The 12,733-nt window shown below is 45.7% G+C and overlaps 1 protein-coding gene across 4 annotated transcripts in view; it reads left to right on the forward strand.

The window, feature by feature from the left end:
* Window positions 1-12,733, forward strand: part of LOC149342437 (guanine nucleotide exchange factor DBS-like) — a 245,758-nt gene that overhangs the window by 215,004 nt on the left and 18,021 nt on the right. For all 4 annotated transcript variants that reach the window (XM_089544754.1, XM_089544751.1, XM_089544753.1 and 1 more), the window contains 11 exons: window positions 772-887; window positions 2,653-2,722; window positions 2,826-2,924; window positions 5,133-5,225; window positions 5,965-6,090; window positions 7,077-7,277; window positions 7,350-7,451; window positions 7,877-7,955; window positions 8,020-8,086; window positions 9,549-9,795; window positions 11,194-11,422. In XM_089544754.1, coding sequence (XP_089400880.1) covers window positions 772-887; window positions 2,653-2,722; window positions 2,826-2,924; window positions 5,133-5,225; window positions 5,965-6,090; window positions 7,077-7,277; window positions 7,350-7,451; window positions 7,877-7,955; window positions 8,020-8,086; window positions 9,549-9,795; window positions 11,194-11,422 — 1,429 coding nt within the window. The remainder of the gene's footprint in view (window positions 1-771; window positions 888-2,652; window positions 2,723-2,825; window positions 2,925-5,132; window positions 5,226-5,964; window positions 6,091-7,076; window positions 7,278-7,349; window positions 7,452-7,876; window positions 7,956-8,019; window positions 8,087-9,548; window positions 9,796-11,193; window positions 11,423-12,733) is intronic.

Below are 12,733 nucleotides of genomic sequence, written 5' to 3' on the forward strand. Positions count from 1 at the left end.
ACGGGGATGTGTCTCTGACAGCAAATTGTCAGTGGAAGAAAAATATGTTGCATCGCACCATTGATTTTAATCGCTGGGTTAATAATATTGCACTTAGGGCATCAATATCATTTCTAACGGCATACCTAATGTATTATAGTGGTATGATCTTAAAAAAAATGCGGGGAACGAGTAACACGGTATACATATATACCAACGAAATTAACAATTACTGAGACAAAGCAAAGCATAACAGAATTGCAGCGAGAAACTATATTTCCGCGACTCTTTGTACTCTGGGTTTCTTAAAAAGAGAAAGACAAGAATCGGCTTGCCTTTCTTGCTCTACTTACAACTTGTTCGCAAAAATATTTTTTTTTTTATGAATGAAATGCTACTCTTCCTCTTGGTCTTCCTTAGTGCGAATGATTGGCCGTTTTTTGGCAAACTATTGTGTGGCACGTAAATGGCTGGACATTGCTGCTCGTCGCTTAGAAGAAAGGCGACGTCTGCAGCCATTCAAACGTAGCTTCTAGGAGCAGGTTCCAAAAGCTGCGGCCTATCTAGTACTTGTCATGCAAAGAAATGCCCTCAGAATGTGCATAAGGTTGCTTTTCGTTATCGAATATCCGGGTATTTGCCGTGACTTTTAGGATACACTATTTCTTCAAACCTCGCTTTTTGTTTATAATAAACGAAATATTCACAGTAGATGCTGTTATAAAATCGTATGTTTCATGCATCGACACTGACTTCCCCTTCCATTTGTTGTTCGGATGTCTGTCCGCGCAGGGGTACAAGAAGGAAATGTCTAACCCCGAGATGAAACACCTCGTGCCTCACTCCCTGTACGGGAAAGCCGATATACTGTTTGGGAACATGGAGGCCCTCTACCAGTTCCACAATGAGTGAGTGTGCAGCACAGTGGGACCTCTTGTGCCCAAACCGGAAACCGTGTGAACCAGCTTACAGGTTGTGGACGTTTTGGTTAATAAATAATGATAATAATAATAAATAAACAAATACATAAACATAGCTATTCAGCGTGTATGCAACGTGTGTCGCCGAGAAAAATGACATTAAACAAATTAGTATCAGATTTATTGCAGGAAACACTGCCGCAGCATTAAACATTCTTTTAATTAAGCGTTTTTGCAACTTGTAGCTGAACATTCTCTTCTAGAAGGTTAGTGATTGTGAAGGCAGCGAAGATTCTGCTGCTCATAAAATATTAATTTATGACGCGATTACTCCGGGAACCAAATAACTCTGACATTCGAGTCCGCCGATGTCTTAGCAAGGCGCAAGACCTCACCAAATGAATTCTCGAGCTATTCACCCCTATATACGGCTATCGAGGATTTGTCGCTGCTGACAATCATGTTTTCAGCTGGACGTTCAGGCAGCTTAGATGCATTTTTTTTAATGATTTTGAAATGTAGGGCCACGTGCTCAAACCTCTGGTCATTCGGTGTCACAATGGATATGACGCTAGGGCACGCGGTGTTCGAGCAATCCGCCAAGGGACTACCGCAGTCATCAATAGCTCGCTGTTCTTTAGGCATGTGACGTGACAGTGCTTCTTTGAAACCCCGAATGTCCCGACGTAGCAAAATGTGTAGGCATATACACAATTCTTGTATACGTGTTTGCAAAGACCGCCACGGTGGCTTAGTGGTTATGGCTCTCGTCTGCTGACCCGAAAGACGCGGGTTCGATCCCGGCCGAGGCAGCTGAATTTCGATGGAGGCGAATTTCTCGAGGCCCGTGTACTGTGCGATGTCAGTGCACGTTAAAGAATCACAGGTGGTCAAATTTCCTGAGCCCTTCACTACGGCGTTCCTCATAGCCGGAGTCGGTTTGGGACATTAAACCCCGATAAACCAAATGTGTTTTGAAAAGTTGCTAAAAAATGCGACTAGAAGCCTACACCCGCCGCTATATAGTAGACGCACAGTCTTTGTCAAAAGTAACCAGGCTTCATGGTTTGCTTCTAGCTTGTATAGTGGAGCCCTCGTGACTTTCCTAAAGACCAAAAGATGTTGGAAGGTAAGAAGACCCCCAGTCCTTACCTTTAGCGACCATTTCAGCTTCATGGAAACTGTAAGGGCTCCACTGTACGAGCTAGAAGCAAACCATGCAGCCTGGTTACTTTTGACAAAGACTGTACCTTTTGATACCGTGTCATGTAGTCGCTTCCTACTCATCACTCAACTTTCTTGTGAAATTGATGTGGAGTAAATTTAGGCATATACTTATGAAGCTTGTCCTTATCTAGAGTTGCGAAACACCTCATTAGCGAACACGTGTTGTGAGATTACGCCACGCTTAACTAGCCGGTGGCAAGCAGTCGACGGAGTTAATTTTACCCCCTAATATACTGCTTACAATGCATCACGAAGCGATGACCTGACTTCATGTCCACGAGGCCAAGACAGGAAACACGTCGTGACAAAGGGCGATAACCCTCGCTCCGTGTGCAGGCTTACTTCGGTCCGCTGTGTGATAGAGAGTCATTTCGCACATGGCGGACGACGAAAAATTTTCATCACCTATTTGAGCAGTAAGCGGGGTGTCCAGATTACGACATCCCATCCTTTGGGCCTAAATTGTCCTGCAATACTTTATTTACTGCGCTTTTTGATTGCTTTTCGTCGTCGTGTTTGTTTTCAGCGTCTTCCTAGAGGATCTTCAAAACTGCCGAAGCACTCCTGAGTTAGTGGGAACCTGTTTCGTTCAACGGGTAAGCCATTACTGCAGCAGTTAATGCTGCTAACCTGAGGACGCCGCCAATTTTCTGTGAAAAAGTTTCTACAGAATGACGTACGTTTTTTTCTTCTTTGCAGAAGGAAACCTTTCATAAACTGTACAGTACATATTGCATGAACAAACCAAAGTCCGAAGCACTGAGACTCCAGTGCGCCAATGATAATGCCTTCTTCAAGGTAAGTGCGTTCCCCCCCTTCCTCTTTCTCTATTTCTACAAAAATATACCCATTGTTTCTCTGGCCCACTGCTGGCGAATAGCATTGTGCACCCTTCGCATTGTGCTGGTTCGCTGTGAGTACTTCTCCAACACCATTACAAGGAAGTCGGGACAGCGTCCAGCCAGTAGCCCTAAGCTTAGCGAAATATAGTGCTTCAATGGGAGGACACTCGGTCGTTCTCTTTCATTTTGATGTCACGGATCGTGCCAAAGCCCTATTTTTTTTTAATGTTGAAAATCATGCGCCACGTATGGCAGCCACGGAAACTAGAAGCTCTCGTCGCGAATTTCTGGTAATGTGTATGAAAAAGGCGGGCGCTTGACTGGGTGTCCGAGTGATCGGTAAAATTTTTTTGCAATATTCTGACTCATGGTAGGTACATTGCATGTGTACGTGAGAATGCCCCAACGAGTACCTCTTAAAAGCTGAACAAAGTGGTATAATTTCCCCTTTTATTTGTCTAGTGAGAGTTTATTATTTCCTCCTAGACAAATCGTACACAGCAGTCGCGGGCACCTGCCCACTACTGGTATCCAGCGCCGCTTAGAGGCTGCGCATGATCAAAGTTTGACAGAAACTTTTGATAAACCATCTGTGGATTACTGGACTCACCCAAAGTTGTTCTGTACTACGCGTTGGAGGCACTGAGTGGTTCTGTTTGAAAGCTGCTAAAAACTCAGTACTGCCTTCGTGTTGACATGCTGAAAGGCGCAACAGCGACAGTCCTGCAACGTGATGGCATGCATCAGTGTCTTTTTACGCATACATGCATAAAAGAATGCAGAAGCGTGTGCACTATCTGTCGGCTAAATTCCTTCTCACTAATCCTTCTCTGAGTGCGGGCGTGGATATCAAACTGTTTTTAACACAGGATCGTTATGCGCTGCTAATGCGAAAACTTATCCGATGATTCGTCTTTACGCGAAATGACCAGCGCGTCTCTCCGAGGCTGCACAGCTGCACAGTCCGAGGAAGTAGCCGTTGCTCTAGCGGTGGCGGAGGGCTATAGAACCGGGCGGTCGCTAACAATACTCACGGACTCTCAAACAGCCTTCCGAAATTACATGAATGGCAGGATAGGTCGTCACGCGCTCCGTATTCTCCTCGCAGCGAGCGACAAAATTAAAAATCAGGAAGAACAAAACGACAAGATCCCACACAAAATTGTGTGGGTACCGGGGCACACGGGGGTGGCAGGAAACCAAGAGGTCGACAGGATAGCTCGAGGATACATTACTTTCCGAGCATCCGACGAGACCGCGGAACTCGCGCCAGCACCCAGGCAATACTCGGCCATACTACAAAACTATAGAAGCAGAAGAATGCGATATCCCCCACCGCACAAATCTCTCAGCAGAGAGGAAGCTGTCACTTGGAGAGAATTACAAACAGGCTTTTTCCCAAACCTACATATACTAAACAAAATGCACCCTACGATATACGCGGACAAATGTCCCTGGTGCGACGAAAAACCTACTCTATATCACATCACATGGGCCTGCCAAAACATAGACGTAGTCCCCAAAATACAAAACCCGAGTGCGCAACAATGGGAGACTCTGCTGTCCAGCGACCGCTGTGAAGACCAACGAGGTCTGGTACAGCGAGCTCAACGGGCGGCAGTGGCCAGCGGAGCCCTGGACTGAGGGCAACCGACCATTGATTAGAGGCGGACGACTTCGACAGAGAAGGCTCCTTGGGGTAGAACCAAGACGTCTCTGAAGATGCCCCCAAACCGCAGGAAAAAGCATTAGTAGAAATAAAGTTTTCTTTTCCTTCCGACGAAATCGTCAGATTAAGTGGCGAGCCCATGTAAAGCCTGCGTGGACTAAATCGCCCCGTTAGGAATTATGCTTTTCCGCTACAGAATGCGAACTGTTCTCCGGCGGACCTCCGTCCACCGGGTCACACCTTAGAACAAGTTACAGGAAGAATCGGAAAGGTTGCAATTATACGGATATCAGTAAAATTGATATAGAAAACATATAGCCCTGTAGCTCATCTACATTAGCTCACATCACTGCAAGGCAAAAACTATGATACTTTAGCCCATTCCGTTAATATTACCGTGTCTTATCGAGAACTAAATAGATTGTCCAATTTCTCGTTACCGCACAACTTGGCTAATGGTTCGTAAATTACGGCTGAATTTACCTGTGCTTCTAGGAATGCCAAAGAAAACTAAACCACAAGCTGCCATTGGACGCCTATCTGCTCAAGCCTGTCCAGAGGATTACCAAGTATCAACTGCTGCTCAAGGCAAGATTTGTAACTTCTTTTCGTTTATTGGGGTGCTTAGTTGGTCATGATTTTGTTGGAAGCTCACCTGAAACACCTGCAGGATTATTTTTCTCTGGTGAGTAGACTGATCGACCGATGAAATGTTGAGCTATCGTCCAGCTGCCGATCGGGGTTGAATTTTCGGAAAGATTTAGTGAATAAAAAATTATTAATCCCCATTTATGAGTTCGATATCTTTAGATTTATTACGATTTAGAAACAAGCCTCATTCGCCAAGAAATAGCCTAGGTTGACCCGATAGTATACCTTCTTTGCTTTACTACCTTGGCTTTGATAGACGACAGCGCATGTCTCAAGATTAGTAATGACTTAAACCATTAAAATCTGAGATGAGTGCAATGCCATATTGCAGCGTTGTAGACTGGTGACCTCTGTTTATGTTATATCATGAAGTTGCCCATACTATTGATCGACATGCATTAGGGTAAATAATAGCCCGGCAGACGTCACATTTGCTTTCTTTAGAGTGCAAACTTATGTGCATAGCAATAATTGTTTGCAGTTTCTTTATCTTTTTATCTTTTATTCTGACGTGGCTTGTCACATAAGTGATAAACTTGCCACACCTTTTTTTTTTCGCATTGCCTGTCGTTTTCTTCATTTGCAATGAAAATTTTTCTTAGAGATTTTTACTGTTGCTTATCGCCAACGAGTATGTGAAGCAAGTGTCTGCTGCATCCGCACACCTCTATTTCAGGATCTCCTGAAGTACTCCGAAGGTTCTGGGGAGCAGTACGAGCTGCAGGAAGCTGTGAACACTATGCTCGATGTGCTTAAGCACGTGAACGACAGTATGCACCAAGTCTCGATTACTGGCTTCCACGTAAGTTGCTAATTATTATTTGATGGATTATTGCCCTACAATATGTTACACAAAACTTGGAATCTTAATAGAAGCACCCTAAGTAGATTGTAGCTTCCATGTCTGAATTGTTGTTTTAGTACTAAGTGAAATATTTACGATACCCGATGTTATGCAGGGTCGTTCAATATGAAAGGGAACGTGGGAGCACGTGGCTTCCACGCTTCGCGAAGCGCTGTTGCTGAGAGCCGGCGGGAATCGGCGGCGCGGCCGCCCGCTCCCGTGATCCCTTTCATATCGAGCCCCCTGTACATCCAACTGTCCATCTAGAGAAAAATACTTACGAAGTCGCTGGATGTTATAGCGACGACCGCTAGTGGTACCTGTCGTAGCTTCGATTCGTGGCATTCTCTTTATGCTCAACGGCAGTCGAATTTGTCGTACAAAATCTTCGACGCAGCATAAATTAGGAAGAACATGCCGTTGTTGTAATGAAGATGAAGATCGGTCCTAACATGTCACTAGGAAGGCTGTTCAGGACAAGGCCATATCCGTGCACTGTAAGGAACTGAGGTAAAAAAGAATCTCAAAGGCAGCAGTGTAGACTTACTTTAACTTTGCCATATTGGATGTTTAGATCTTCCTTACAAGCATAAAAAAGAAGACAAGATTTTTAACAACACATATGCGGCTTTTACTGCTGCTACTGTGTGCCGATATAATATCGGAGCTTCCGTAGAAAATGTATCATAATATGAGACCATCTGTCAGACTACTCTGGATGACCATTTTATTTTCTTAGGCGTAGTAACACAACCTCAATACCTTGTGCCGTTCAAGCAGGTGCTTGAATGTGAAGAACACTGAAATTTCAATGACGGCAGCATCCGTGGCGGCAGTTTGTAAATTAAGCAGGATGTTATTTTCAAACGGCGGATGTGCTCTTCGACGCTCTTATGTTTCTGGAGCACTAAGTGTGAAGTAACAGTGCTTAATTGCTGCTTCAGGGAAGCCTCGCAGACTATGGAAAGCTGCTTCTGCAAGGGATGTTCAACGTCTGGATGGAGAAGAAGAAAAAGGATCGCATGAGGGAGCTGCGGTTCAAGCCCAGCCAGCGCTACATCTTCCTCTATGAGCACCTGGTTCTCTTCACCAAGAAGTACGGCCGAGATGACAACCCTAGCTATGCATTCAAGAACGCGCTAAAGGTTCGCACCCGCTGCAATTCCCCCTTATTTTGCTTTTGTGCACAGAATATACAATTTCCTTCGTTTCTTCAGACCTCGCAGATTGGCTTGACGGAGAATTTCAAAGGGTCCAGGGGAGACAAGAGAAAGTTTGAAGTATGGCTACACGGGAGAACACAGGTCTTCATAATTCAGGTAAAGTATATACTTTTTTTATCCGGTGCCTAAAAGTTCATTGATATGGGGCATTACATGAGGGATGGGTGTGAGAGTTAAACAACAATGCTCTTGATGGCTTTTTAAAATGAATCGCGCTGGTGTGATGCACGGCGCCCTGTGGTATAGGTCAGAACCTAATACTGTTATTTTCCATTTTCTGTCGATAGGGCTTAGTTGCTTATGTAATAGGGCTTTATACACTTTCAGTACATCAAGCATTACACAGCTCATTACTTTTATCTATAATTGCACTTTCACGCTGCACTTCAGAGCTATATTCGGCTAATCCATACAAATGCTGACCATTAGTTTGATTTCTGACGCAAACTTGTTTGGAAAGTTCATTTAAACGATCAAAAAAGTATTGATCAGTTTGTCTTGTTTGATTCTGTGAATTTCAGGCGCCGTCAGTTGAGTGCAAAGAGTTGTGGGTGAAGAACATCAAACAGGTTTTGCTGCAGCAGTTTGAACACCTGAAAGGTGAGTGACGTCCGCAAGTTTTGTAACGAAGGAAAACTTAAACCGTGTTCTCTAACTGACGCAGACGAAAGCAAGCGCCAGCATTACGAGAAGTACGAGCAGCTGAACGGGGTTAAGCCGCAGTCACCCAGGTAAGTACTAATACCTTAGGCAATTGCACAGCACATGCGTTGCACGTGCTCTAGACGTCTCAGAACAGCATATTTGGCTTTTCAAAGTTTGTCATGGTCTGTTACGCACTTTTCCGACGCCCAAAAACAAAGCTGCGTTGTTTCCAGGCTAGTTAGTCGTTAGCTGCCTGCAGACGACACTGTGCAGTCTAAGCAGAGTATGTAAAGCAGAGTACGAGTACGAGTCATCAGAGCATGGAAGCCCTGTTGCTGACTGCCTGCGAGTTTGATGGCTTAGTCGGTTGAGCGACGAGCCCTTATTGTCCATGGGGTTACTGGTAGCATTCAGTAGCCTCCTTAGGAGTGAGCGGATAACCGGAATTATAGTTCTGAATTTACTGCTCTGGTTAGACCTCATCGCCCAGTTCTCAGCTACGCTAAAGCGGCGCCGCTTAAGCCTTTCTCTTTCCAGTAGTTTTGGTCATACCCGCGTGCAAGGCTGCAGGCGTACCCCTGAGAAGGAGCCTCTGGTTCAATAAAAATGATAACGTTCCCTCTGTCTGCAATCCAATCCTATATCGGCGCTTGCTGTCTGTCTCTATACTATTGCTGGCGTTGGGCTTCTTATGGTGATGACAGCTTTATTCGTGTGTCTTCTTCCTTCCCCTAACTCTAAATAAGTCGGTGTTAGCATCTTAGCTACTATCGTTTCGTACTAAAAACGAAACTAGCAAGGAAACCCCAGGAAGAGGCGTCCAAGTGCTTCTTGAAGAGAACAGTCTTTTTGCTCCAGAGAGACATAAAAAGTAGAGAGGAAGGGTAGCGAGTGCTATGCGAAAGTAGGGTTTAAAGAGAAGAGAACACAAGCGGTAGTATAATACATTGCCACATTTCAAACGGTGCAAAATGCTTGTCCATGAAAGGTGAGATTATTGAGACCAGTGTGACCACCAAGGCTTTTTGATGTCTTCGTGTAACAGAATGCGAACGCCGAACGACGTTGTATATTCTCCACGTCACAGTTCGTTAGCAGTAGATCGAAAACTACGGGCAAGAGGCGACGATTTCTACAAGTGTGCGTTCTCGGGCTCTCGCGAGCTGACTATACAGGTCTGGATGCCGTTGCCAAGCGCTTGTACATTCGCTTCCATTCAATCGCGAAGAAATTGTGCAGTACGCTAGCGTCGATGTGGCTTCTTTTACTTTTCCATACATGACAGTGCGGGCGGAAGAATGGGAACATAAGAAAGGGCACTCTCGGTTTCTTTCGTGTAGTTGACTGTCACATGTATTTGCATTTCCTTTTGAAGTGTGCACAGTACTATTTTGTTTGTAGTCCCCACTGTAATGCCGAGTGGCGCTGTGGGTATCAGACAACTAAATAAACTGGCCGTGCTCTCGTCGTTGTAGTATTTCAAAGTATGAAGTGTCACCAAGTGCTCCACGTTTTTCTATACCCATTTACTTTTTTTGCATCGTGCAGCAGCCGCGTGCGGCACACCATCAGTGGCATGAGCTGGGAGAGCCGTCGTGTGGCAGACAACAACAACAGCCGTAGCGGGTGCCAGAGAGCCAGCCGCGTGCTTGGCCGCCGGGCCACCTTCCCGGCGCTGCGAAGCTACGGCGCAAACGGGGAGCTGTCCGATCACGAGGATGGCTGGTCCACCGACGACCTCTCGCAGAGCGAAGATGAGGAGGAAGACGAAGGGGACATCTTTGTCACTTCAGAGGTAGAACACTATTAACAGCGTGGTCAGCATCGTATGGGATTGCTTGGAAGTTCGCAGCCCGGAGCTGTGTGTTTCTGGGCCACCCCGTGTGGGTCATTGCTCATCCCCGCCATTCGAAATTACTTGAAAAGAAGAGAAACTCTGGTCCTGCCCCCTTCGAAGGTTAGGACTTCCAAGGATGCTACTAGAGCCCAACTACATGGCTTAGAATCAAACCCCCCCTGGGCCCCGACCTTTTGACCAAGGCGGTACTTTTTTCTCGCCTGCTACTCTGCGCTGAGCCTATGACGGGACGACAGTGCAAGGAAGAGTGAAGATGGGAGGCAACGATGTCATGATGCAATGTGCACGCGGACATCACACGTACGCATCCTTTACAAATGCTTCATAGACAGGCTTTTAGGCCAGCTTCGCATCAAAACTTGAAAGCACATTACGGTGGGCAATGTAATGGCGTATTTTAGCTGGTTCTACCAATGCCTATAGAATGTTCTTTCTGGTAGCACACCTTGAGAGAATGAACAATTGCCTTAGAGGGCTCCGGGCCTCTGCTTTATGCTGCTCTCACTCTTTGTTTTTGACACGTATGCACAGGTCTTCACTTTCTAAATTCAGGGCTGTCGCTTATAGGAGGCTGGCATACACACTGTTTACGTAACACACGCTGTTGATTACATGACGCTGAAGAACGAATGCTCTGACTGAATGTGCGGGTGCTTCGTGGAATATTTATAAATATTTTGCGGCGTACCTGCTTCTACTCTTCACTTCGCCCAATGGTGTCGAATCGATCCAGTCTTAACACATATACGCTTCTTTAGCTGGCACACGCGGGAAGGTGGTCATGAGTGCAGTCTGCCACTCGAAGCATACCATAGTGCAGGTACTTACCCCTAGGAGATCACAAAATGAACAAGGGAGGGGAAAACCTCAGGTTGCTTGAGCCAACATTTCGACAAGAGGACTTGTCTTCGTCTGGGCCCAGACGAAGACAATTCCTCTTGTCGAAACGTTGGCTCAAGCAACCTGAGGTTTTCCCCTCCCTTGTTCATTTTGTAATCGCCAAGGACCATCTACCACACCCTCTCTCTACCATTACCCATAGGAGGGAGTTTGATATTCTGTGATATTTTAGCACGATCTGGAACTTTTGACTTTTACAAAGCAAAGTGTTCTCCAATCCACGTAAGCTTTCTGTATTAAATGGGCACTCTTGTAGTCTACTGCACTTGTAGTCGGAGGAGGGTGGAATCGCCAATTACTGTCCGTTTCGTACACCTTGATTTCAAAATCACTCTCCGGTTCATATACTCTCGCAATGCTGATCTCCCGAATGTGTTGCCAAGAGTGGAGGCTCGCTTTCTGCGCGATGGACGGACAGTGCCCGACTGCGCGCAGGTCGGCGGCAGCTACGTTGCCCTGGGCGACTACGAGGCCGTGGACGTGGGCGAGGCGTCGCTGGTCGAGGGCCAGCCCGTGCAAGTGCTTCGGGTGGGATGCGCCGGGTGGTGGTACGTGCGCTGCCTCGGAGGAGGCGGCCGCGAGGGCTGGGTGCCGGCCGCCTACCTGGGACCCAGTGGCCGCGCACACCACACCGCGCGCTCCTCACCTTCCGTCAGCAGCCAGGGTAAGCTCTCTGACGTCACTATGAAGTTGCGTTTGCTCGCTTTAGTACTGAGCGCTGACAAGCACTGCCGTAATTTTAAGATTTATTCTAAACCAGGTGAAGTAGGACCAAAACTACCCTATTGAAAAAACTCTGCGTGAGTTTGCACGAGAACAGTGATTTTTGTACGATCACGTTCATTTTGCACACAAATGCACAGAAATTGTGCGTTACCTGTACGCATTCTGTGCGTCCTGTGTGTACATATGCGCGTACTGTGAGCTGATAGACGTTCACGCACACTCTTTGCGTGTAAAAAATCGTGGACTCTCGTGGAGAACTCTCTGTACGTGGACATCTGCGTGCTGAGAGGGGGCTTGCCGAAGCTGTGCGTGCTTATGTGCGTACTGAGCAAGCTCAGTGAGGCTGCGTGTGGCCATGTGTGCGTTTGCTTGCTTAGTAGCAACTTGTCGAGACTGTAAAGGCCCATTTAGGGTGAAAGCAAACAAGGTTCGAGCATTCAGTTAATGATTACTTCTCAATAATGAGCAATAAGCTCACGTTTTGCTGTTTTATAATTTTCGTCTTGGCGTAAGTACCCATTAATCATTTTCAACTTCAGCAAACAAATAACCAAAAAATTATCTTTTAGTGCAAAATGGTTTCCTTGGATACTGCAGGGACCTGTACATGACAACATGCACACTGAGCAAGAGCTTGTCAACATTGCAAGTTTATAGTAAAATAATGTAAAAAACAAGCTGCTAATGACTCTTACAGCATCCTTCAGTTCTTCCTTTAACCAATCCTGAAAGTTACAGATATCTTATAGATGCATGATGAAAGCCATCCAGAGCACTTATGTTGTTGCCCGTCATGCAGACAGCCATATTTCGAAATCAGAAGCAACACAACCATTTGTTGCTTGCACTCGAAAGGAGTCAATCAATGGAATAACTCTGAAAGGGCAACAGTGTTTGTTAGGTGCAACAAACAAGCTTGGGGATATAATCAGGTTCAATCAAACATGACGTGCAGAAAGCGAATTGTGAGCTGTAACAGGAATGTTACGAGGCAATTTCCAAAACCATTTCCAAAGCAATTTCCAAAGTCATTAGCATAAATTTACATACACGTAAAAAGGCCATGTAAGCCTACACGAAAAGACAGTTTTGAATTCACAGTTGGTGTCAAAAGTTCAGAAATTAGTGCCCTCTCTCAAATTCAGTGACAAATCACAGATCGATTAATTAATTCCCAGTATGGCTCCAGAACAAATCCAATGAATCTCAAATGTGCGAAGTATATATACCACACATGTTGCCTGATTAG

This window comes from Amblyomma mixtum, chromosome 5 (assembly GCF_055824585.1).
Source record: "Amblyomma mixtum isolate Tamu chromosome 5, ASM5582458v1, whole genome shotgun sequence".
Taxonomy (NCBI): Eukaryota; Metazoa; Arthropoda; class Arachnida; order Ixodida; family Ixodidae; genus Amblyomma; species Amblyomma mixtum.